At 41.7% G+C, this 27,661-nt stretch overlaps 1 protein-coding gene across 1 annotated transcript in view; it reads right to left on the bottom strand.

Moving 5' to 3' along the window:
- Nucleotides 1-501: 501 nt before the first annotated feature.
- The window catches only part of CACNG4 (calcium voltage-gated channel auxiliary subunit gamma 4), a 110,927-nt gene continuing 83,767 nt past the window's right edge, over nucleotides 502-27,661 (bottom strand). Inside the window, exons 2-4 of the mRNA XM_070735982.1 lie at nucleotides 19,359-19,442; nucleotides 8,141-8,281; nucleotides 502-1,171 (exon numbers count right to left, since the gene is read on the bottom strand). Coding sequence (XP_070592083.1) covers nucleotides 636-1,171; nucleotides 8,141-8,281; nucleotides 19,359-19,442 — 761 coding nt within the window. The 3' untranslated portion in view covers nucleotides 502-635. The remainder of the gene's footprint in view (nucleotides 1,172-8,140; nucleotides 8,282-19,358; nucleotides 19,443-27,661) is intronic.

Raw genomic sequence — 27,661 nt, 5'->3', positions numbered from 1 at the left:
GGAGCAGAACTCCAGGTTAATTAGTTCCCCCTCATTGGTCTTCAAAAGTTGGAACCAACTACACGCTTCCTCCCCACTTTCATTGTCTGACTTTTGCTCTAAAAGAGGGGTGTACAACCTTGGCACACTGTGGACTTCAATTCCCAGAATTCCCCAACCCGCCATTCTCTTTCATGCCTTTTTCTTCTGTTCTAAAGAAACATAAACATTAGGCAGCATTTATGATGAATTTCAGATAGTACCAAAGGGCCGGGTTGTAGAAAAAAGTCCACATTGAAAATTTAAAAATCTATTTCCACTAAAATATTTTCCAGGACACAAGTTACACAATACATACTACAAAAGTGCAGGGATTGGAACGGCTGATTTTAATTATTTCTTAAATAATCTTTTCTTAACCAAATTTTGAAAGAGCTTATAAAAATCAGCTAAAAAGGTATTGTTCCATCTCTCCAGGTCATTGTGTTATGCTAATGTCTGTGCCTGCAACTTCATTTTGGGATTTTTTAAAAAATTCCCGGAAGTATGCAAGAGCATTTTCAAAAGACATACTTTTCACCTACAGTATAAAGGATCTGGATTTCGCTTCCGTTGCTTTGTTTCAGAAAACAACAACCACAACCCAACACACTCCTTCAAACAGGCGTTGTTCTCCTGTTGACCATATTGATATGAAGTCCCTCTTTGAATTCCTTTTGAAGGAAATTGTGGACTTGAAGAAAGCCAGCATCTTGTTCTATATTGTAACTTGCTGCTGTGGTGACCTTTAGAGGTTCCCTGGAGAGGGTGTACATGGAGATTTCATTCATCGGAAGAGAACCGGCCATCTTCATCCCCACTGGAGAAATGTCCCTGGATGGAGAAGGTTCTGTGGACCGAGAACTGGATCTGGACCTCCTTCTTCTGTATCTGTAGCTTGGCATCCTGGCGTAAGGGGAAGCAGAAGTCTTAAGGAACTGCTTCTTGGTCTTAAACCTCAGCTCTTTGTTTTTATCAATATAAATGTTCACAGCCAGCACACCGACTGTTTCTGCCACGATAAAAGACAAGGCTCCAAAATAAAAAGACCAGCCGTAACTGTATTGGTTCTTTTTATCCTCATCCCGCTTGTCACTAGGGTCACCTGCATTGCTGGAGATGTAGACAATAATTCCTATTATGTTACTTAACCCTGAAAAGAAAATAGCGGGGAGAAATCTGGTTAGGAGAAAAGCTACAGGGTGCAATTATCATTATAACTTTCTTGCCACATCCTCTTATTTCTACAATTAGTCCATGGGCTAATATTTATTTATTTATTTATTATTTATTAATCAGATTTGTATGCTGCCCCTCTCCGCAGACTCGGGGCGGCTAACAATAATAAAAAGACAATGTAAACAAATCTAATATTAAAAATAATCTAAAAAACCCCAATTTAAAGAACCAATCATGCATACAAACATACCATGTATAAATTCTATAAGCCTAGGGGGAAGGGAAAATTTCAATTTCCCCATGCCTGATGCCAGAGGTGGGTTTTGAGGAGCTTACGAAAGGCAAGGAAGGTGGGGGCAACTCTGATATCTGGGGGGGAGTTGGTTCCAGAGGGTTGGGGCCGCCACAGAGAAGGCTCTTCCCCTGGGACCAGCCAGACGACATTGTTTAGTCGACGGGACCTAGAGAAGGCCAACTCTGTGGGACCTAACTGGTCGCTGGGATTCGTGCGGCAGAAGGTGGTCCCGGAGATATTCTGGTCCGATGCCATGAAGGGCTTTATAGGTCATAACCAACACTAATATATTTTCAAGCAGTTCGGAGAATGGTTTTATTTGCTTTATATTCTTGGACCGGAACCTTAACTATATGTATATAATGAATAGTTGCCTAGATTTGAAATACAAAACACTTGGAGGGCATCAAAAGCTTTAATTCTGCTTATGTTATCTATGTAGTTTAAGGAAATACTTTCCAACAAACTCTAGGAATGTTCAAGAATAAAATCAATAGTGTAAGTCACAGATAACAAGAGTTACTAAACTATGTTCAAGATGATTGAATGCTTGTCTTACTTAAGGTAGATAAAAGGTTGGAAGTGCTTCAGGGGAAGCCATGGGAAGTGTCTCATGTTATTTAAACTCTTTTTAGATCCAGTAGAATATAGCTTACACTTTACAGGTGAAACTCGAAAAATTAGAATATTGTGCAAAAGTTCATTTATTTCAGTAATGCAACTTAAAAGGTAAAACGTAATACTGTATATGAGAGAGATTCATTACATGCTAGCCAATCAAGCTCAGTAATCCCACGGTCACTGAACTAGGTTTTGGTGCTTTTGGTAGTGTGGGCAGATGCTAAGTCCTGCTGGAAAATGAAGTCAGCATCCCCATAAAGCTTATCTGCGAATGGAAGCATGAAGTCCCCCAAAATCTCCTGGTAGTCAGCTGCATTGACCCTGGATTTAATGAAGCACAGTGGACCAACACCAGCAAATGACATGGCTTCCTAAATCAGCGGTCCCCAAACTATGGCCCGTGGGCCGGATGCGGCCCGCTGAGGTCATTTACCCGGCCCGTGGCAGCGTACAAGATTTTACCATCTATAATATACTAAGTTCCGAATGTCATCTCCACTCTGCTGCCGAGCGTCTGGCGGCGGCAAGGAAGAGGAAAGCCAGGAGGGCGGGGAGGAAAGCACCCTATGGCAGAGCAGCAACAGTTCCTCTGAGAAAGAAATTGGCCAATTGCTTTCCTCCCCGCCCCCTGGCTTTCCGCCTCCTCCTCCTCCAGACGCTCAGCTGCAGACCGTCTTTGTCCCTCCAGTGCCGCTTTTTTGCTTTTTTTTTTTTTTTGCACCGGTGAGGTTTGCGCGCGCTTGGGCACTTTTGGCGTGTGGGGGGTCTGCTGCGGAGAGGGAGAGAGAGAGAGAGAGAAAGAGGGAGACATAGAAAGGGAGTGTGAGAGAGAAATAACGCAAGAAAGAGAGGGAGAGAGAGAGAGCGGGAGAGTGCTGCTTTTTTGCTTCTTCGCTGCCCGTGGGGAGCCTGGAAGCCCTGCAAGAGGATCTGGAGGGGGCAGTAAACAAGACCGGCTCTTGGTCCCTTGAGCCCGCCACCGCCGCCTCTGTTCGGGCGAAGGGATCTCCTTGGTGGAGAAAGGAAGGAAGCCAAAGGAAGCTCAGCTCAACGAGGGCCGGCTGTTGGTCCCTTGAAGCTGCCGCCGCCGCCGCCCACCGAGGAGATCCCTTCGCCTGAACAGAGGTGGCGGCGGCGGGCTCAAGGGACCAACAGCCGGTCTTTCTTGGTGCTGAATTGTTGCAGCCTCTGAGGCCGCCTCTGCCTCCGCCAAGGGACCAACAGCCGGTCCTTTTCGGACCGAGGCCGCCCACCGAGGAGATCCCTTCGCCTGGAGGCGGATGCGGCCTCAGAAGCTGCAACAATTCAGCGCGGAGAAAGACCGGCTCTTGGTTCCTTGAGCTCGCTGCCGCCACCGCCTCCGTTTGGGCGAAGGGATCTCCTTGGTGGGCGGCGGCGGCTGCAGCTTCAAGGGACCAACACCCGGTCCTCGTTGAGCTGAGCTTCCTTTGGCTTCCTTCGAGGCGGCAGGTGAGCTTTGCAGCTTTGCATCGAAGGAAGCCAAAGGAAGCTCAGCTTGGGGGCGGGCCTGAAGCAGCCACCGCCGCCTACTCCGCCCCGGGCTTCGGCTGCACTGGGCAGCTCTGGCGGGCACGGGGCAGCAGGGCAAGCCGCGAAGGTGGCGCCGCCAAATGTGGGTCGAGCGGGAGGGGGGGCACTAAGCAGTAGCCGTAAGGCGGCGGTGGGGCGGTTGGCTGCAAGGCACCGGCGCCTTGATGTGTTACGTACATTGCTGGCGCTGCGCTGGACATGGGGCTGGCACCTCCGTCCCGGCCCAGCCAGCGGGCCAGTGCCAGCCCTGTGCCCAGGCCCAGCGCAGCGCCAGCAATGTACTGCGACCCGACGTTGGTGCCACTGTCTTGGAGCTTCTGCTTGCAGCCGACTGGCTCGCGGCGCGTTGCAGGGCAGAAAAAAAAAGAAGAGAGGAAGGAAGAGAGAAGAAAAGGAGAGAGAGAGAAGGAAAGCATGAGAGAGAGGGAGAGAAAACAAGTGAGAGGGGGAGGGAATGTGAGAGAGAGAAAGAGAAAAATGAGAAAATGATGGAGGGAAAGAACGAGGGAGAGGGAAACAAAACAAATGAGACAGAAGGAAAAAAAGGGAGAGGGAAGAGAGAAGTGGAAAGGAGGGAAGGAGGGAAAGAAGAAAAAATGGAGGGAACAAGGAAGGAAGGAAGAATGAAATGAATTGAGGGGTGGAGGAAGGAAGGACTTTTTGGGGGGGCGGTGTAAATTTTTTTAAAAAATTCTCTCAACATACATTCAAACAATACAATGTACCATCTAATTTTCCCTGAATAAAATGCAGTATTTTGTCAGTAACTAATATCAATCATCCAAAAAGTTGCAAAAGTTTTTTTTTCTAATGTTGTGATCCAGGTACATACTTTTCTTTTAATTAAATTCCCTCCTTAATGTTCCTTCTAAAAGTACATCAATTATATTTCTAACTTAACCATTATGCCAAAGTGCTTTCTTCTTTCTTTATATATTTTTCTATAAATATTTTTATATATTTTTCTATAAACCAAGAAAACCTTGTATAACCAATCAGATGTTAACAAAAGAAAATTAAAAACAAAACATAAACATATATGAATCTCAGACTTCTTTCCCCCCCCCCAAATAGTACGTTCCCATTTTGTTTTTTACATTAAAATAAGGTATGTGCAGTGTGCATAGGGATTTGTTCATAGTTTTTTTTATAGTCCGGCCCTCCAACAGTCTGAGGGACAGTGAACTGGCCCCCTGTGTAAAAAGTTTGGGGACCCCTGCCCTAAATCAACAGAGACTGTGGAAACTTCACACTGGACTTCAAGAGTCTTGCAGTGTGTGCTTCTCCATTCTTCCTCCATGTCTGTGTCATTGGTTTCCAAATGAGATGCAAAAGTTTCTACAGTCTCCGTTGATTTGGGAGCCATGTCATCTGCTAGGGTTGCAATGTGCTTCATTAAGTCCAGGGTCAACGCAGCTGTCTACCAGGTGATTTTGGAGCACTTCATGCTTCCTTCTGCAGACAAGCTTTATGGTGATGATGACTTCAACTTCCAGCAGGACTAGGCACCTGTTCACACTGCAAAAGCACCAAAACCTGGTTCAATGACCATGGGGTTAGTGTGCTTGATTGGCTAACAAACCTGCCTGACTTGAACCCAGTAAAGAATCTATGGGGCACTCCCAAGAGAAAGATGAGAAACATGAGACCAAACAATGCAGAAGAGCTGAAGGCCACTATTGAAGCATCCTGGTCTTCCATAACACCTCAGCAGTGACACAGGCTGATAGCTTCCCTGAGGCAGTAACTGCTGCAGAAGGGGTACAAACCAAGTACTGAGTACATATGCATGCTTATACTTTTCAGAGATGAAATATTGTTCTATGTGCAATCCTGCCTGCCCGCGCGCCCGCGGCTCGCCCGCCCTTCGCCCGCCCACGCCGTTCGCTCGCGCTGCTTCCCAGCTGAGTCCTGAAGCGAATTGGCTTCAGGACTCAGCTGGGAAGCGGCGCGAGCGAGCGGCGTGGGCGGGCGAAGGGCGGGCGAAGGGCGGGCGAGCGGCAGCGAGGAGTTTGCGTGGGCGGTGGGGAAACCCCAGCGCCGCTTCCCAGCTGAGTCCCCTTCCCAGGAACCCCAATCTTCGGCTCCTTGCTCCTTGCATGTAATATTCTAATTTTGTGAGATGGTGGATTTGGAGTTTTCATGAGCTGTGCCCCATAATCATCACAACTATGAAAAATCACAGCTTAAACTACCTTGCTTTGCATGTAATGATTTTCTCTCATATATTATGCTTCACCTTTTAAGTTGCATTACTGAAATAAATGAACTTTTGCATGATATTCTAATTTTTTGAGTTTCACCTGTAAAGTGTAAACTATATTCTACTGGATCTAAAAACAGTTTAAATAACATGAGACACTTCCCATGGATTCCCCTGAAGCACTTCCAACCTTTAGTCCATCGGATTAGTTTGGGGTTACCTAATCAGATTCCATTATCTTCTGAACAGAAGGCTAGTTAGAAAGATGACCATAATAAATGACACCATAAGGGTACTACCTCTGTTCTGTTTACCTCCAGCCTTGCTAGCTTTAGCTTCCACACAGAGTCAATATCACTCAGATACTTGTGGAACTGACGAATTACGGCCTTCTCAATCATCTTTCCTAAAATGTAATATTTGTGATTTGTCTGTAATTATAAAACTCTTCTAAGAGAAAGAATGATTCCTCAATAGAGATTCTTGGTACTGCCTTTTTGAACAGTGGGAAATAAATTCCTGCCACAAGACGGAATTGGTAACTAGAATCATGAGCTGAATGTTCCCACACAGGCCAATTTAATTAACTACAGGGCCTACTGAGTTAGTAGCTCTCATTTCTCCACACGTACAGTCAATATTTTTGAGAAGATTCCTCTATGTGTAAAGTAAGTGATGGCCAAACCTATATGTCCAAGATGTGCAGACTAACATTGCTGGTCTGTAAAAACAGAACTAATTTGAATTTATCCATAAAGAATAATGTAAGATGCTCTCAGCAAATCTAACTATTCTGTATTCTTTCCACTGTAAATCCTGAATTAAGAGTAAGGTACAACAAGTTTGACCTGTTCTGTGCGGCTGCAATGAAAATAGATTTACTTGTTATATCTACATTTTTTAAAAATGTAAATGCTCAGGGTTCCTCTAAAGCAGGAGTATCAAACTGGCAGTCCGTGGGCTGGGTGCGTCACACTCACCCCAGCTCCGCAAATGAAGAAAACGTTATGTGATGGCAATATCACACCATAAGTTTGCTCTAAAGTTACCCTTTCAGTGAAGACCTACCAGCATTCCTTTAAAAATCGTGTGTGTGTGTGTGTGTGATATAGTTGTTTTCTATATAGATATATTTATTTATTTTTATTTGTTTATTTATTAGATTTGTATGCCGCCCTCTCCGTAGATGGGGCGGCTAACAACAATAATAAAACAGCATAAGACAAATCTAATATTTAAAATAACTAAATGGTGGAAGACACACTTCTTTCTCTGACATCTTTGATTTATAACCTGCTTTTCTACCCAGAAGACAAAGTATCTCCCAGTGAAATTAAGAGCGTCAGAAGCCTCACTGTTAATCATTACTTGGTTCTGATATAACCTTAGTATTACTAATGCTAATCTAACCCGGCTACATTTAAATTGAACATTCCCAATTTCCAATGCAAATTGAATAGAATCCAAAATTACATCCTAAAAGTGGAAAGATGAGGCATTTACTGTGTGGGGTATAAGAATTAAACTAAGGGAATATAACAGCCACACCAGAGATTAGTAATCTGGTACCAAATGGACTTCAGTTCCCATTAGCTGTAGCCAGCACGGTTGATACCAAGGGCTTTATAGGAGCCAAAAGATATCAGACTATCTATTATGGATAAACTGCAAAACTGATCACTTGCTAGCTTGCTTTTCAAAGAGGAGAGCTGTATTTTTAGAAGGTGTTGATGAAGAGAGAGGAAATGGCAGCAGAAATACCTAACCATGATTAGACCATGGTAGAAACATAGAGGATTTTATCCTGCTCCTCTAGAAACCTAAGGCTTTCTCCCCTTCCATTTAAAAAACTATATCAAAATTTGGAGGAGTGGTTTCTATCAGGGTGTTTAGAAAGTGAGCAGCATTTGGGGAATGGGGATTCAACCTGGCAATAGGTTTCTATTAAATCCATGCTTTGCCATTTATTCTGTTACTCCAATCCTCCTTTTAAAAGCCATGTTAAAAAAGAAAGCAGTTTGCAAAGCAGAAATTGTGCCTCCCAGCCTGAAGTCTGCTGACTTTATATGGTGTCACCTGGAGCTGTGGAAGGGGAAGGGCTGGAGGAAATGACATTTTTGTTTTCTTTCAATTCCAGCAGAATTGGCTCGGCGAACTCAACCAGTAAATCATAAGATACCTTTGCTGATATTATTTGGAGGACATGACCTTTTCCATTCCCAATGCCCACTGAAAAATTAAAGAAGCAGCCTATAAAATAAAGATGAAGTTACCTGCTGCTACGAAAAGAATCCCGGCACTAAGGATAATGTTGTTTTTGCTGCTGTAAATCCTCCCAGTTCCAATGCAGAGCCCTCCCAGTAACAGCAAGATTGTGCTTAGGATGGGAAACACGCTGGAGGCACGTACTATACCTGAGAAGGAAAGGGGATGGGAGAGAGAATGGGGACCATAACAGAGCAAGATTGTTTAGCTGGGGTTTTTAAAAAGGAAATACAGTGATACCTCGTCTTACAAACACCTCATCATACAAACCTTTCGAGATACAAACCGGGGGTTTAAGATTTTTTTGCCTCTTCTTACAAACTATTTTCACCTTACAACTCCCCCGCCGCTGCTGGGATGCCCCGCCTCCGGACTTCCGTTGCCAGCGAAGCACCCGTTATTGCGCTGCAGGGATTCTCCTGAGGCTCCCCTCCATGGGAAACCCCACCTCCAGACTTCCGTTGCCAGGAAAGCGGTTGTTTTTGCAATGCTGGGATTCCCATGCTGGGATTCCCCTGCAGCATCGCAAAAACACAGAAGTCCAAAGGTGGGGTTTCCTATGGAGGGGAACCTCAGGGGAATCCTAGCAGCGCAAAAACGGGCACTTCAGCTGGCAAAAGGGGTGAATTTTGGGCTTGCACGCATTAATCGCTTTTCCATTGATTCCTATGGGAAACATTGTTTCATCTTACAAACCTTTCACCTTAAGAACCTCGTCCCGGAACCAATTAAGTTTGTAAGACAAGGTATCACTGTATAGCAATTAAAAAACCAAATTAATACGATCAGTGACAGTTTATTAATCAAATCATATTTACACTTTGCACTTTGAGCATTATGCTACTTTGAAGCGGCTTCCAAATAACTACATTATTGTCATCAACATCATCACCAGGCATTTGTAGATGCTGTAAAATCAGCAATATAAAAGTGACGCCAAGAGAATGTCAGAAAATTGCAGGAAATACTTTCAAGAACGGTGAAAGAAAGCCAAATAGTTATCAACGTCCTGGAACCTGGAGTCCATCAGGTAACTTATCCAGCAGTGTGAGAACCACCCCGGCCAATATAATGATAGGGAATAAAGAGAACAGTAATGCAATGGGACCACAAGTTATCAGAATAAGGGAGGTTTCATATTTACGTAAAATATTTGCCTCTGGAATGGGAAGCCTCCCCCAAAATATTGTACCTTCCATTTACTCCCCTCCGATGAAGTTTTTGCACTTCCTGCTGGAAAATTTATGAGGTTTTTACCATAATCAGCTTTCTAGAGTCACAATGTGGGGAAACATTTTTTGACAAGCTACCAGCTAAAGGGGTTATAAAGAATAACCCAGAAATTAATGCACGGAAGAGTAATGAAAAATGGATGAGCAGATGATGGCATAATGCCAGAGAGGCAGTATTATGAAGAGCCACTTGCAGGCATGTGGATTTGGATAATTAAGACTGACTGTATGGGAGCTGTCCTGTCCCATCTGGTCTTCTCTAGGGCTGAAGCATGAAAGACCAAACACATAGAGCCTCGGTGGCGCAGTGGTTAGAGTGCAGTACTGCAAGCTACTTCTGCTGATCATCGGCTATCAGTCATTTGGTAGATTGAATCTCAATAGGCTCAAGGTTGACTCAGCCTTCCAAGGTTGGTAGAATGAGGACCCAGATTGTTGGGGGCAATATGCTTACTCTCTGTAAACCTCTTAGAGAGGGCTGTAAAGTGGTATATATATCTAAATATAGTCTACGGAGAGGGGCGGCATACAAATCTAAATAATAATAATAATAATAATAATAATAATAATAATAATAAACGCTATTGCTAAATGCTATTGCTATACAGTTTAAAGGGGAGCTTGCTTAGAGGAAGGCAGAAAAGGGAATGGATGGTCATTGCCTTATGAGTTTAAGCAATAATCAGCCTTCTTGGTCAGCCCTTCAAGGTCTGGGTTGATTGATCAACTTGCAGGGCATTGACTTTCTTCTTTGGTTCCCCAGAATTCTGTTCCTTTACTGCACGTTTGCTGATTTACTTATTGATCACTTTGAAAGTCAGCCTCTTTTCAGCCTCAGCAAATTCTCCAAAGAGCACTGGGTGATAGGGCCACAAACCACAAAAAGTAAAAAGAATCAGAGAGGCCAGGGAAGAAAAAAGGGAAGGAAAGAAGAGTAGTGCTGAGGAAGATTAACAGAGGAGCTTTGGTAGTAGAGGAAAAATTAGATTTCCAGCATCTTGGAAATTGGCTCTGTCAGGAAAGATCAATACTTGAGCTTGTTTCACAATGTCTCTTTTGCAGATTTCACCATTAAGTAATGGGCATTTTTTATTCTACACTAAAGGCTAAATTGCAATCACAGTGAGATGCTTGCTGATTTGCAAGAGAATTACCTCAGGCAAGAGCTTCTGAATAGGCTCACAATTATCTAGAGACAGAGAAAGAAGAGCAGTGGTGCTCATAACTTGGTTAGGCATCCTGGAATAAAATGGATTGAGGACACAAGACCTGGGTTTATTTAATATGATAGAGCTTGACCTGGGCCTGTTTGTCAAAGAAACTATTTTAGTATGATCTTATAGAGATTTTTTCAGCAAGAAAGAAGCCTCCCCCCAAAAAAAATTCTCAGAGAGAGAACCCCTGAAATGATGCAAAGTCATGAAATTTCAAGTTTCAGATATGCAGGGAAATTGTTTTACAGGGGCTCAAACTTTGATTTCGGGTCTCACAGACCCGAACATAACAGCAGGGTTTAAAACAGGAATAGGTGATGCTTGGTACAATATATTATTTATACTTGTTTCAACAGCAAACTATCCAGTGTTGTTCTTCCAATTACATTGGATTGGAAACCTGAAAAAACGTTAAGTATAATTCCTATGATTCTTGCCACTTAAATATTCCCAACAATGGAGATTCTCTCAACTGAAATAGGAATAAAGGAGATTTAAGCTCTGTCATCAACAGCATTGTTGTGAAAATCTTAATAATATTGTTTTAGCCTCTGAGGCTAACAAATGACAGTTAGGCCTCTATGATTACAAACTTGATCTCTCATTTGAGAGCCAGGGAATATTTATAGAGATATCTAATTCCTCTTGCTTTAATTAAAAAGTTTATAAATGAGGGAGGGAGGTACTGTTATCGGTTGGTCCGGCTATTCTGTTTACACGTATTGATAAATCTGGCAATACTTGTAAGAATTAAGGCACAACAATTGCAGTCACCGTCTTCAAATGGAAGAGATATCTCCGCCTGCCAGGCATCTCCAAGAAAAATTAAGAGATTGGGGAATTAAGAACATTTGATAGTTTAGGCGCAGGCTGGTTTTTAAAATAGTTGGCCGATTATGAACCTTTCCTGATGCTCCAGCATCTTATTGAGAAATACCAAATGCTATAATCTCCTCACAGGTAGCCTTCACTGATTTGTAATCGGTACTTGATTCTATTTCCAAAACAGAACATAGATAGTCCATTGGAAACTTCTTAAATTGATCTCCATTCATTATTTCTTATTTAGATGCTTTATAACAGCACCTCTCTGAAAGCGAAAGATTATCCTTAGAGATACTTATCCAATGCTGTTCCAACATGTAAGGGTGTTTAAACAAGGCTGCATGCTTGCTCCACTTTTGTTTAATAATAATATCTATGCCATGATGGGCCTTTAGGCAACCCAAATGTTCATCTCCTAAACTGGCAGATGGGTTTATCTCCATTTTACTTTAGAGATAATGCAGTGATACTGTCAAGCTCCCAAGTGGCTTTAGAGGAGTCCTGGTTCAGTAGTGCCAAAATGATGAAGTTACAATAAATTATAACTGTTTTTGCAAAGACATAGTCCATAAGTGCAGCGAGTCTACGGAGAGGGGCGGCATACAAATCTAATAAATAATAATAATAATAATAATAATAATAATGATGATGATGTTGTCATATTTCCATTTATAAATTCACAGTTATAAATTGAATGTCAAATTTATATTTGAATATTTTATTTGGAATTTCTCTTTTTATATACTGAAATATTCTTCGTTGTAACTTAAATTGTATTTTTTTATGGCAGGTGTGATCTTCCTATATCCAGGCCAAAGACCATAACAATACCTCATAGTTATTTTCTTCTTCTCCTCCTTGTTTATCATCATCACCATCATCATCTGATTAAGTTATTTCAGGGAACAGTGCTTCTGCTTTAATAACAAGGACTTGTTTTTTCTTCCTTCCCTGCAAATGAATGTTAATTTTCTAGAATTGCATGCTCAACTCTGATTATCCTAGACAGAGAAGTGTGAGAATGTAAACTTCCTCTTGAAAACTGTCACATAATATAGGTTGTGCTCTACATGTCTAGAAATGAAGCCGATCATGCTCCAATAAAAGTCCCCATGAAGCATTGCTATTCATTATGCAAGAGTGGTAGAATGTGGCAGCTGTTCATTCCGCTTGGTTTCCTTCCAGGCTCTAGGAAAAAGGGAAGATTAGCGACCAAGACTCGCTATCAACTGAGTCACGCAAGCTAAGACATTTTTGGGTGCTGAATATTTTCAGACAACATCATACGTGCATGAAGATTGGTTTCAGCAAAGTTGCACCTGCTGTAGTGAAAAGGATAAATTGCTCTCACTGTTCTGGATGTCCAGCATCTGTTCAACTGCTCAGGCAACCTCAGAAATCATATCACAGTTAAATGAATATTTTAGCATGACAACAAGTGGCTTCCATGTTAGCTGAAGTTCTGGGCAGAGAAAGACATGGAGTATCTTACATTCTTACTGATGATGCTACACAGCAAACTCTTTGCTGGAAAGCAGGATATGTTATATTTATGCTCCTGTGAACATTTCTACTACTTTCTTTCCTGAGGCCCAAGAAAGCTCTTAAAATCTGATTTTTATCCTAGAGGTCTGGATATAATGTATTTTGGGAGCACAGTTGTGATTTCCTTTTGCTGTTATGATTGTTTTAGACTGGGCTGTCTGTCTGGTTTTTTAATTTAATTTATTTCTTTTTTGGGTTCTTTATGCTGGTCAGAATCCATTGGAGTTGGATGGCTATAACAAAGAAAAGAAATCTGAAACTACAATTGTCAGTAATTTAGCTGGCCTTCATGTGCATTCTTCACAAGAACCCAGGGTATTTTATTGTATTGACATAGTATATGTCTAGATCTAAGTAGGTTAGCCATTTGTAATTGACAGACAATTGTCAATGCACACACTTTCTAAGTGTCATCTAAGATTTTTTGATATAGCACCCAATGTGCTAATGCCCTTTGGGGCCATTTTCAATTTCAGTTTTCAGATCTTGATACTCTGTGATCTTCTCCAATTCTTCATCTTGCATTCCACTATCTCCTGGTATTGCCATATCTATCATCCACATTTCATTATTATGAATCATTGCAGTCAGACAGATGTTCAGACTGAATTTGGCCTTTTTATTTGAATCCTTTCCAAGGATTTGGGATAGGCAAATGTTGATGTTTGATAGTATTAGAGATATTGTCACAGGATGTAAGCTATTCTGAATAAAGCTGCCTTTTGCAATTGACTGGTGATGAATTTTTCAATGCCAATGTTGTTCAAATGGTGCTCCAGTTGTTTTGGGATTGCACTCCAGGTGCCTATTCCTACTGGTACTACCTTTCCTTTATTTTGCCACAGTCATTTTATTTCTATTTGCAGGTCTTTGTAATTTGTGCTTTCCCCCCAGTTCTTTCACTTCTATTCTCCTGTCTTCAGCTACTATCATATCCATTATCCAGACATTTTTTGTCTTTCTTATCTACAGTTGTCAAATCTGGGGTGTTATATGGCAGGTGCTTGTCTGTCTGAATTCTAAAACCCCAGAGCACTTTAGCTTCTGGAAGCTATGATCTCACATTGTTGTGTGTATCATAATATTAATACCTAGCATTTTTTTCTTTTATAGAAACCTCATTAAATAAAAGAATGAGAGAGGAACAATGGACAATAGGAAAGAAGGAACTAAAGCCTCCTTTACGAAATAATTGTGGATTGACTTTCACTAAGAACAAGAACTACTATATGAATAATAAACTCCAATAACATTAGAGCTTATAATGCCCATACACATTAAACAATAATAATACAGTATTGTTTAATACGGAGAAAGAGGAAAAAGACTTCTCATGAAAAAAGTAACTAAAGGCTTTATTACCATTGTTGTCTATTTCAGCCATTCAGGAAAGTCTCCTTTGGTTAAATGGTCTCATGTTTATTATAATTCCTTGGTGTCGTTGCCTCAAGTAGGCAATCTCTGGATATTTCATTATTAAATGTATATGTTGCTACAACTGAGATACTAATTCCCATACCCATTCGCCATGCTAGCTGGAAGTTTTGTGAGTTTTGTAGCCATAATCCTGGATGGGAACTAAGCTGAGGAAGGTTGTTCGGTTAATATGTAAGTATTTTTGATCTTTCAGAGAATTTAAAAAAAAGTATTCACCAAAGAAACTAAACTGACAATTTTTTAATCTCATGCAAGACTAATTAAATCTTGGCATTCAAGTCTTTGCATCTTAAAAAAATGAAGAAACTAATCCACTCTGGTCTTTTCACAAAGAATAATACCAGAAAATTTAATTATTTAAAAATGTCTTCTTTTTACTGAGGAAACAAACTTCTAATTTGTCTAAGCTTAAAAATGAGAACCAATTATCCTATCATTGTCTAACAGGTATGTTTTAGTGTGAGGATTCCTGCTAAATAATTTGACATAGGACATACCAAAAGAGCTAGTTGCACATAGCAGAACCATTTCTTATTCATGTTTCCTTTACTGGCTGGGTAGCATAGAGATTTATTTTAATTTGTCTGTGAGAAGGGATTCTGGTTTATTAAAAAATGTTGAATGACAATTCCCTCATTTTCCAGAAACCTGAATCCTGAAAATTGCTGGATAATTTGAAAATCAAGGCAGCATGTTGCTGTCAGCCCTTCTATAGTCACTGTATTAGATCAGTGGCCTACGGCTGAACTGACTACTGAACCGTGTGCTTTGTATCTTAGAACGTTATTGTTCTAAATACTGTGACAGAATACATTATTTTCATGTCACTGCCTGTACATTTAAATTTTTGTCTAGTTGCTTTATTTTATTGATTTAAAATGGCTTTAATGTTATGTCAGACTTCCTCACTACATAGCTAATGGCAAAAAACCAAAACAAAAAATAAAAGACATCTCCCAAATAAACAATATGTATAAAAATAACATCCTTGGTACTATGACTTATAACATCTGTAATTTAAAACAATCTATCAGAATACCCAATAAATTACAGCCAGGGATGGGATTCAAAAATTTTAGCAACCTGCCTGGTTGCTGGGTGGGTGTGGCCATGGTGGGTGTGGCCTATTTGACCTCCTGCACCATGGAGGAGAGGGCATTTTCACCCTCTCCAGGTTCCAGAGGCTTTCCTTGAGCCTCCAGGAGAGCAAAAATGGTCTCCCCAGAGGCTGGAAACAGGCCCATTCCAGAAGGCCCATTTTTTGCCTTCCCAGAGCCTCCGTGTGGGCCATGCACTTATCTGGCATCCAAAACGGACTGCATGAAGACTCTGGAAGGGGCAGGGCAGATTGGGCTGGGCCAGCCAGTCCCTGCAACTATCAGTTCAGTGAAACAGATGTAAAATTAGCATCCGGTTCGAATCGGCTGAATCCCACCCCTGGAGAGATGGAGTGATACTCCTGCAGATATGCCTTGGGATGGGTGGGTAGATTCTGTTTGTGTAAATCCTCCATGGTAGACCAAATTAAGAAACTTAATGCCATATCGGCCATGAATACTTTCCATTTTCACATCTGTAGTAACAGAATCTTGCAAGTCTGAAAGTGCTGCACCCCCTCATCCCTTATCTTTGCATAAATTAGGGAAGGGCCTATATCTCTCTAATTAGTTTCTTGGAACGAGCTCAAGATTGCCTTATCATAATGACTGTTGCCTTTGTAGCAGCTCTTCTTTCTCTCCTTCTAGACCAGGCCTGGCGGCCCATGGGCCTGATAAGTCACACACAGACCACGCCCACAAAGGAAAAAAATGTCAAGTGATGCGATCAAATTTGATGACATGTTCTAGATGATTCCAATGCCCTCTACAGTTTATGGAGAAAACCAGATTCTAAGCCTTGTAACTCTTTCTAAACTATTACTAGCATTCTGCTCTGTGCTTAAAAATAGTTGGGAAAGATAATGCAGTTCCTACAGTACCAATGTTATATGGCTATAGCTAGTAGATCCAGTTAGCATGTAAGCATGTACTTCTGCACCAATGGAGGCTTCTAAATGGTCTTCAAGGGCAAGCACATGTGGAATGCATTATAGCTGTCCATACATGAGTGGAAAAGGACATTGCCAAAACCTCCCGCCCCAGGAATGCTAGCAGTTGACATCCCAGCTGTCGTTATTTGGCATCTTATTATTACAAGTGAATATTAAAAGACAAATTCTACACTTCTACCATTTATAGAGTAGATATATAACCTTGATTTGTAGCAGTTTTATAATATGTGTTTTCAGCAGCATTAATGCATGAAGCTTTTCAAGTAGCTGTAACTCTTCCAATAAGAGAAAGCTAAAAAGATAGGTTTAGCTATCATAGAAACATAGGTTTAGCTATCATCCGCAATTCCTATCTCTTCTTCCCTAGGCAGAAAAAAATTGGTGATTTTCTAATTTTTCTGAGAGGTTGGCCAGTGTTTAGAAAACTGAACTGAAAAATCAGCTGGCTAATGAGAGAGGCTTTTAAACAGAGACTGGAAACAGAATACAGAATACAGTAGATCATGGTTGAGCAACAAAGCTGACAGAGAAGATTAGGTGGAAACATAGGAGAGGAAAACAGTCAATGGAAGTATGCAAACGTGGATAAATTCGGGAGAAACAAAGGAGGCTCACTAAGATAACATGAAATTGATGCCATGCATATCTTTTTGAGGGCAAATCAGAATACAATTAAAAAAATAAGCAGAAGAAGCAATACATGATTATTACTCGGGGAGAAATGTGTACAAGACTGAAAGATAAGGAACAAACATGTCCAAGAATAAATGGTGGTGGGATTTTGGAGATTTGCCCCAAACTCAGTGGATCAGTGAAAAATACTGTATGATTTAAATATGTATAGTCATGACTTGTCTGCTCAAAGCAGTTGATTAAATTCACTTATCACCCTCTCTATCTTTTCTTGAGTACGGCAGTGATTTTCAACCTTTTTTGAGCTGCGGCACATTTTTTACATTTACGAAACCCTGGGGCACATTGAGCGGGGGGGGGGGGGGGCTAAAAAAAGTTTGGACAAAAAAAATCTCTCTCTCTCTTCCTCCCTTTTGCTCTATTTCTCTCTCCCTCCCTCTTTCTCTCCCTTCCTTCTTTCTCTCTCCATCCCTCTTTCTTTCTTCCTTCCTTCCTCTTTTTTGCTCTCTTTCTCTCTCCCTCCCTACCTCCCCTCTATGTCTTTCCCTCTCTCTCCTTCCCTCCCTCTCTTTCTCTCTCTATTGCTTTCTTTCTCTCTTTCTCTCTCTCTTGCTTTCTCTCTCTCTCTTGTTCTCTTTCTCTCTCGCTCTTTCTCTCTCTTGCTTTCTTTCTCTCTCTGAGCTTCGCGGCACACCTGACCATGTCTCACGGCACACTAGTGTGCCGTAGCACACTGGTTGAAAAACACTGGAGTACAGCACAGCCTCTCTTTAAAATCAGCTTCCATGACTTCTTACTTTCATATCCTGTCTCTGAGAACTGAAGTTGGATCTACCTTCACACAATGCCTGGGAATAATCTCTTTTGAAAGCCCTGCAAACTTTCTTGGATGGAAGAAAGCTGGAAGAAGGTTGTAGCAACTGTTCCACTGCTCAGAGTATCAAAATCTTCTTTGACAAGTTGGGGCAATTTTTTAATAAGTGGGAAATCATTTAATAACAAGGACTGTTTCGAGTAAGATTTTTTCCAAATTCCGAGTAGCATCCCCTCCGGTGAGTACTCTATTTCCTCCTTCGTGATTTCCTTTAACCATTTGTAAATTGTTTCCCAAATTTTTTGGATTTTAGGGCAGGACCACCACATATGGAAGAAAGTTCCTTTTTCTTTATTGCATTTCCAACATACATTTTGTAGTGCTGGGGTAAATTTTGGCAAGTCTTGCCGGTGGTAGATACCACCTGTAAAATAGTTACTCGAAACAAACCCCTTTTTTAGTGACTCACATAAATACAGCTACAAGAATTGCAATTGCGCAAACATGGAAGAACAAACAGACCCCCAATATAAATTTAATAATAGAAAAAATATATACATGTGCAGAAATGGATAAATTGACAAACCTACTTAAGGGAAACAGAATCAACGAAACTAAAAGCATGTGGAACAATTAGCACGAGTGGATTCAAAGGAAAAGATTTGTATTACCTTATACAAAATAGCAGTACAAACCTTAAAAAAAAAAAATGAAAATACCATTTGAATGTTTTTACCCTGTTTTGCATTGCATAGTATTAAGTTAATACTATCCATATAACAACTGTAACCGGTAAAAAAGTTGGATAAGACCTGTAAACTGTATAAACAAATTGTGATATATGTATCTATAAAACAATAAAAAGATTTGCAAAAAAAAAAAAAAAAGGACTGTTACTTTATTCTCAGAGGGATCTTGGAATATAAACATTTAGGAACATAAAATGTACTGTGGAATCTAGCAGCAGAAACCTGAAATGGTGTAATGCCTATTGCAAAACAAAGGAAGCAAGTGGAAACCACAGTGGTGCTAAATAGCCATATTTATACCCTCTCTCATTGTAGAGTATTACACTGAGGCACTGCGGTTACTTCTTTTATGGTACTTCATACGAGATTCTGCCAAAACCAGAACAAATGGACCCAGCCACAGAAATTTGGCAGCCAAATAGGTAGAGAACCCAAGGCTGCAGAGAAGCCTTCACAAGCTGCTTATATTTTATGGACTATTTGTCTTTGGTACAGATATACCAGTGGATTTTTCAACAATGTATTCAAATCTTGTTAATTAAAGTGACAAAATGATAAAGTCAAAATTTCTGGTGGTGTTGATACAATGGTATTACATTCATGCATGCAAGTCCAAGCATTATATTCAGTTTTTCTAAAAAGAAACAAACCATACAGAAATCCTTTTCCAAGCACGAATAACTATTTAGATAGATTTGGGGGGGGGGGGGTTGTTTTTTTTACTTACGGAGAAGATATTCAGAGCTATCATGATCATAGTCATTGTCTTCAGGGAAATGGTTGATTCGAAAACAGTGTCCCTTGTATATCCCTGCAAAAGAAGAAAACATCTGTTTTTATCATTGTTGTTAGCCGCCCCGAGTCTACAGAGAGGGGCGGCATACAAATCCAAACAATAATAATAATAATAATAATAATAATAATAATAATAAAATCAATGTAGGAGAGTAATTTCCTGGAATTGTCAAAAGAACCAAGATTTCCGAAGTATTTGAATTCTCCCCTGCATTCAACAAGTGCTACCGTATATAATATTTTGGAAGACCTGTTAAGGAAGGAGAACAAACTCTGTTAATGCAAATATGCCCCAACTCATTGTCTTTGTCCAAAAGCAAGACTAGAACTCATGGCTGCAGGGTTTCTAGCTCTGTGCCTTTACTTGCTAAACCAATATAGCTTTCAATGTCATTGTATAATGTTTGAAATGTTGGGATTTCTGTATATTTTTTGAATTAATGGTGTATCTGGCACATAAGAGCCAGGGTGGCGCAGCAGGTAGAGTGCTGTACTGCAGGCCACTGAAACTGACTGTAGATCTGTAGGTCAGCGGTTCAAATCTCACCATCGGCTCAAGGTTGACTCAGCCTTCCATCCTTCCAAGGTGGGTAAAATGAGGACCTGGATTGTGGGGGGCAATATGCTGGCTTGTTAAAAAGTGCTATTGCTAACATGTTGTAAGCCACCCTGAGTCTAAGAAGGGTGGCATAAAAATCGAATAAATAAAATAAATAAGTTCTTCATAATGTTCCTTCCCTTCGAATATATGAACACTCGGGAAACTTAAAGTACACACTTTTGTTTTATTTTCTGCTTCTTTTAATTGGGGTGTTGTTGTTTTTTAAAGTGTTATCTATATAGTATTAAACTTTCAGACTTCTGCCATGGTATAGGGCAGTGCTGGCAAACCACTTTTTCCTCGGGTGCCAAAAGAACGTGGGCATATGCTATTGCACAGGCGCGAGTGCCCAAACCCATAATTCAATGCCTGGGGAGGGCAAAAACAGCTTCCCCCACCCCCCCAGAGCCCCTCTGTAGGAAAGAAACAGACTGTCTTCCCAACTTCTGGTGGGCCCAGTAGCCTCGTGTTTCACCCTCCCCAGGCTCCAAAGGCTTCCCTGGAGCCAGTGGAGGGTAAAAACACCCTCCCCCATCCTCTTGGAGGCTGTCTGGAAGCCAAAAATGCCCTCCCAGAGCCTCTGTGCAAGCCAAAAATCAGCTGGCCGGCGCACACATGCCTGTTGGAGCTGAGCTAGGGCAAAGCTCACGTGCCAGCAGATATGGCTCGCGTGCCACCTATGGCATAGGTTCACCATCCCTGGTCTAGGGCCCATGTGACTGACATACTTAAGGTTTTTCTTGAACAGAACAACACCCACACAATATCTTTTCATTCCTTTCCTAATAATGCAAGCTGGAATCGGTCTTTTTACAGTTGATTAAGTGGAAACAAGTGCCCTACCATATTGTGTTTCAATGACGTTCTGCCATCTAGGAACACTTACCTAGTGAAGAGCAATATTTATTTGTTTGTCCCAGGAACAAGAAATGGAGGGTTTTGTGCCTACATTTTTCATGAAAGAGCCAACTTGCTTTTTCACTCTTTAAAACTAGTTGATAGGATCTCCACACGCATTTAGATTAGAACATATGCAGAATTGGTTTATATTAGCAGGCAGTCCTGTTTTTGTCTTTTCAGAAGAAAATCCCCCTTACGGTCAAGGTAAATTGCATAGGTTTGAATTCTCGATGTACTTAACAGCTGTGCCATAAACAATTAAACTGCGTGTTGTGTCAACTCTTAAATCCACACAATGACTCACTTAACTAAAAGGGGATTGGATAAAGTAAAATTGAGGTGTTTCCATAGAGATGAAGGGGTCACACTATTTTCCAGGGCACCACAGGGCCAAACAAGGAACAACGGATGGAAGCTGAACAAGGAGAGATTCCACCTGGAAATAAGGAAGAACTTCCTAACAGTCAGAGCGATCAACCAGTGGAATGATCTGCCAACAGAGGTTGTGAACGCCCCAACTCTGAACATTTTCAAGAGGAGATTGGACTGCCATCTGACTGGGGAAGTGTAGGATTTCCTGCTTGAGCAGGGGGTTGGACTTGATGATCTGCAGGGTCCCTTTCAACTAATAAAATAGATAGATAGATAGATAGATAGATAGATAGATAGATAGATAGATAGATGAAATGTTTTGTCAAGAGCAGTATTTCATTATCTACCAGGGGATTAGTTCTCCATTGTCTTGAGAAAATGGACCTTTCTCTAAGAACTTTGTATCTCTCTAATATCGCCTTATTATTTCATGTCTTTGTTTATGTGGCCACGTATGGGGTTGGGAAGAGTCAGAGATGCATAAGAAAAAACAAACATTTTGGTTTGGTGACAATCTTTATTGTACCATAGGCATTGAGAGAAGTAATTCCTGGTCTCCTTAGCAATTTCAAAGCAAGCTAAACAAAACAGGCCAGTCCATAATACAGCCAGCCAGTCTTTTGAAGCAAGTAACAATAAATTTAGCAATAATAATGATAACTAGGTACCTAGTTTTCAGTGTCCAATTTTCTCAAATCCTTGTTTCCAATCTTTCTCAGGCAATTTCCTGTTATAATTTGCACATTTTCAGCTGATAAATGGGTTTCTTTTGATCTGAGCTTCTCCTCCTTGAATCCTGACAGAAGTAGACCATCCTTTCCCTCCTCATTCCTTCAAGGAGGCTTTAATTTAAATGTCGACATGAAATGTCAGTTTTGTGACATTCTGTAAGGAGGTGTTGAAGGTTGTCATACGCATGATATGCCCACTGAAGTTATTGACCGGATGTACTTGGTGGAGATTGATACATTATAGATTTGCTTTATGGAGAAACAAGGGGAAAATAGAGGTTGGAGGAAGAGGAAATTGGGGAGGGGGAGAGAACTACCTGGAGGAGATTGCACATCTGGTTTTGAGCCACTGAAAAGAGGAAGTTGCTCTGTGAATTACGAAATGATATTTCCAGAAGGAAAAATACACAGAAGGGAAGAAGTTGCATCAACTAATTATTGCTTGACATTCTGCAATGTTGGAATACTTATCCAGATGCCTGGCCACATGTTGCTGGTTGGCATATGCTCTATTTTAAAGTCTTAGCGGTACCTGAGACAGGGCTTTTTACTGGAAAGAGGCTTTTAACTGCATCTGTGTGCAACGACAAATGTTGATTTATGTTTTATGAAAAAGCCTTGAAACATGTGCTCTCCTACTCCTCCTGCTCCTGCAAGGCTAAGAGGAAGAGATAATCAACCTTTCTTTTCCATTTTCAGTTAAATATAATACAGCCGGATCCTAAAATGTGTATTGAAGCAAGCCAGCTTTGTAAGTCATTGAAATGGACTTGCTTCTTCTTCATCCTAAACTCCACACTTTCCTGTGAGCTCATTCAGAGAGCTTAACGGGCTGATCAATGCATTCTGCAAATGCTGGTAACATAATTATGAAAATTTGTTAGTAAGTAGATGTCAGGGAAGATAATTGCAAGCATTTGGAGTTATATCAATCAGCTTCCATTCTTGCTGTGTTAATAACTCGACTGCATTTCAAATAGGCTCTTTTCTTGCGGCTGGTATTCCCAAATGTGATGGTGTCGTCGTGCTTATTAAAAAATGGAAAATCACATCCCAATCCTTTACCTTGTTATGAATCCCCTTTCCACAGATAAATGTGATGGAAAAGCTTAGTCTAATTACAAACATTCTCAGTTGGGGAATAGGAGTGACATCGAAATACAGAATCAGTGGCAAGTGACCTCTTATCTGATCAAAACAACGTGATGATCTTAAGAGGCATCGTACACCTGACTCAGAACCAAAAGGGAGGCTGGGAAAACTAGAGCAATTTCAAAAGAACTATAGGAAAAATAGAAAACGCTGTAGGCTGGAGTAAAGGAGAACAAAAAAATCCCAATCTTACATACTGTATTCCACAGTTGACTGAAGGATGATGCTCACCATAATTATTGAAGATTTCTCCTGTTGAATTTTACTGTTTTCTGTGGTTACACATTATCCAGAATTCACAAGAAAGGGGAAGATTATACATACTATAAACAAACAAGGAAACTTGGTTTTTAAAAAATGTTTCAATTTGTCTTTCTTATTATTTTCATCTGCCAACTTCTTGATATCCTCTTTAAACTTTATATTTACAGAGTCCTCCTGTCACCACCGTTCCCTGTAAGCTGCGCACGTGAGCGCGCACGCGTTCCAAAATACCTCCGCACGCACCCTTTTCCTCGGCCGCGCACTCCCCATCCCCCTGCCAGACCGCCGGGGGAGCGGGGGGGGCGGGGAGGCGCGGGCAGTAGAAGGGAGCCGCGGCCACACCTGCCTCTCCATGGTGCCTCCGGCCCCCTCGCGCTCCTGGCCTCTCGGCCCTGCCCCCCACCCACCCAGCCTCTCTTTCTGCTCCACTGCAAGAGAGACGGGGCAGGTGTTCTCTGGAGGCTGGCGGGCGCGTGCTCTTTCCATCTCCCTGCCTGCGCGCCCGCCCGGAACATTCAAAGTAAGAGCGAAGGGTTTTCTTATTTTGAATGTTCCGGGCGGGTGGGCTGGCAGGGAGATTTGGGGAGCGCGCGCCGGCTGTCCCCCGAACACCTGGCCGCCCGGCCGCCTCTCTCCTCCACTGCAACACGGCGTCCGGCCACGCTCCACCTCCCAGGAGCCCAGCTGAAAACAAAACGGCTCCAAAAGTCGGCTGGGATACCGGGAGGCGGAGCGTGGCCGGGCGCCATGTCTTCGCCTCCGCGCGCCGCCTCCGTCCGGCCGAAAACAAAACGGCTCCAAAAGTTGGCCGGGCTCCCGGAAGGCGGTGCGCGGCTACTTCCTCTTCGCTGCAGAGCCGCACGGAGGCGAAGACAGGGCGCCCGGCCACACTCTGCCTCCCAGGAGCCCGTTTTGTTTTCAGCCAGGCGGAGGCGAAGACATGGTGCCCCCTCTATGTCTTTACCTCCCCCTCCTTCCCCCCTCTCTTTCTCTCTCTCTTGCTTTCTTTCACTGTCTTTCTCTCTTGCTTTCTTTCTCGCTTTCTTTCTCATTCTCTCTCCCCTCCTTTCTCTCTCTCTCTTGGAGAGAGAGTGGAGGACGCCGTTGTCTTCACCTCTGCCCGGCGGCTCTGCAGCAAAGAGGAAGCAGCCGCGCACCGCCTCCCAGGAGCCCGGCCGACTTTTGGAGCCGTTTTGTTTTCAGCCAGGCGGAGGTGAAGACATGGTGCCTGGCCACGCTCCGCCTCCCGGGAGCCCAGCTGAAAACAAAATGGCTCCAAAAGTCGGCTGGGCACCCGGGAGGCGGAGCTTGGCTGGGCGCCGTGTCTTCGCCTCCACGCGCCGCCTCCGCCCGGCCGAAAACAAAACGGCCCCAAAAGTCAGCCGGGCTCCCGGGAGGCGGTGCGCGGCTGCTTCCTCTTTGCTGCAGAGCCGCCGGGCAGAGGTGAAGACAACGGCGTCCTCCACTCTCTCTCCAAGAGAGAGAGAGAAAGGAGGGGAGAGAGAATGAGAAAGAAAGCGAGAAAGAAAGCAAGAGAGAAAGACAGTGAAAGAAAGCAAGAGAGAGAGAAAGAGAGGGGGGAAGGAGGGGGAGGGAAAGACATAGAGGGAGGGAAGGAGGGAGAGAGAAAGAGCAAAAAAGAGAGGAAGGAAGGAAGGAAGAGAGAAAGGAAGAGGGATGGAGAGAGAGAGGGAATGAAAGATGAAGGAAGGGAGAGAGAAAGGGGGAGGGAGAGATAGAAAGGAGGGAGAAGGGGGTAGTTAGGGAGAGGGAAAAGGAAGGGCTTGGAGAAAGGCAGGGGGAGAGAAAGATAGAAAGGAAAGAGGGAGGGAGAGATAGAAAGGAAAGAGGGAGAAAGGAAAGAGGGAGGGAGGAAAGAGGGAGGGAGAGATAGAAAGGAAAGAGGGAGGAAGACATAGAAAGGATAGAATTATGGATGCAAGAACTTGCTCATGTGTGATAGCGCACGCCCACACTTACTTACTTACTTACTTACTTACTTACTTACTTAATTTATTTATACTTATATGCCGCCCAGTGCCAAAGGGACTGCCGCTCAGACACTATACTTTTCCGCTCACCCCGAAAAAAAATTAGAGGGAACACTGCCTGTCACAGCCTTTGACCTCCACCCTTATTTCTTTCTACAATCCTGTCTACTCCTTATGTTCATCTGAATAGAGTTTTATTTTGGTTTCTCATTCCAGGTTTCTGTTATCCAGGATTTTAGACTTTAGAACCTGGCCCCAACATCTTAATGTCAGGCCCAAAGAACCAAGCAAAACACATGCAGATACTACTGAGTAGTTCCCTGTATTGTTGTTCACTTACAGACAGAATCTTGCCAGATTAAAGCAATTAGATGCATAACTATAGATATCCTCTGTGAATTGCAAGGGAAGGTATGTTCTTGCCTTCTTCCTATTTACCCCAGATATTCCAAGTTGTATTGTCATTTTGTCTTCCAGGAAAGAGCCTGGGACTCCAGACTACATTCTACCACACTTCCCTCTGTAGAAATGTGATGGTCTTTAAAAGGCATTGAAATACATTTTATTTCATTAATGTGTTAATGAAGGGTCTGGTTGTTCCGTACTTCTTTTATTTATCTGATGTTCTAGGTAATAACTGTTTACGCTAGACAGATATTCATTCAATTCTATCCCCAGGATGTTGTTTTAAATTTATTGTGATATTGGTTGCTCTATGTTAATATCTGTTTACTCTAATTGAAATTGTTTTTATGGATTGATTTGTTATCTTTTTGTAGCACACCTTGATAAATGAGAACCCAGATTGTTGGGGGCAATATGCTGACTCTGTAAACAACTTAGAGGGCTGTAAAGTAATATGAAGCAGTATATAAGTCTAAGTGCTATTGCTATTATTATGGCTAATTGCACAGTCAGCAAGATGTTTAGACTGGATTTGGCACCTTCATCCACCTATTGAGTCCTTCCCAACAATCTGGGAAATGTTGTTTGGTGTTCCAAGTAAATTTTGTGAATGCTGATGATATTTAAGTAATGTTCAAATTGTTTTGGGATTACATCCAAGGTGCCATCACTGTTCATACTAGCTTTGCTTTCTTTCCCCATAGTTGTTGTTGTTGTTTTACATGCAGGTCTTTGTACTATGATTTTTTCCTCAGTTCTTTCTTTTCTAATTTGCTGTCTTTAGGTTTGGCCATTTCCACTATCCAGACTATTTTTTGGTCTTTTTTATTGACAATTGTTATGCCTGAGGTGTTATGCTGCAAGTCCTTATCTTTTATTATTATCATTATCATTATTATTATTTCACAAAAACCCAGTAATACATAGCAAATGAGATTTATATCCTGGATTTCGTATCACAATATCACAAGTCGAACACTTCCCAAACATGTATTTTCATATGATGCGTGCAGATCCAAGTATGGTGGCCTTTTGCAACTGACAGATTGTGATTTTGTCAATGTTTATTGTTTTCAAATGCCGGCTGAGGTCTTTTGGGACAGCACCCAGTGTGCCAATAAATACTGGGACCACCTGTACTGGTTTATGCCAGAATTGGTGTACAGTAGTTCAATTTTAAGATCCTGATAATGGCCACGTTTTTCTTGTTTTTCATCAATTCGACTGTCATCTAGTATGATGGCATTAATGATCCACACCCCCTTCTTTTCCACAATCATGAGGTCTGGTGTGTTGTGTTCCAAAACCCTGTCAGTTCGAATAAAGTCTTTTGGCATGTTTGTTTTCAACTACTTTCTCGGGTTTATGATCCCACCAATTCTTTACCACTGGTAGGTGGTAGTTGTGGCACAGGTTCCAAATTTTTATTATTATTAATTATTATTATTGTTGTTGTTGTTATTTTATTTATACGTAGCCCTGTTTTTTCTTATCTGCATCTGAGATTGAATTTTGATCTGAATAAAATTCTAGGTTCCATCACTAACAGACTGTAAAAAGACTGTTAGTAATATTCTGACAACTGTGAGCCAGACTGAATCCAGTTTTCCTCAAGTTGGTGCTTTCCATTTGCACTTAGATTACTGTTCCCATTAAATTCAAGACATCATGGAAACAGCCAATACAACAAACATTTATTTTATCTGTTCCTTGATATTGCTCTCAAGTCTGGCATTGTAATAAACCAAACAAACTGGCAATACTATAAAGTAATCACTGCTCTGAGTATCAAAATCTTCTTTATACCATGTCCTCGAAT

The sequence above is a fragment of the Erythrolamprus reginae genome, chromosome 2, assembly GCF_031021105.1.
Source record: "Erythrolamprus reginae isolate rEryReg1 chromosome 2, rEryReg1.hap1, whole genome shotgun sequence".
NCBI lineage: Eukaryota > Metazoa > Chordata > Lepidosauria > Squamata > Dipsadidae > Erythrolamprus > Erythrolamprus reginae.
This window is presented reverse-complemented; position numbering and strand designations above follow the sequence as displayed.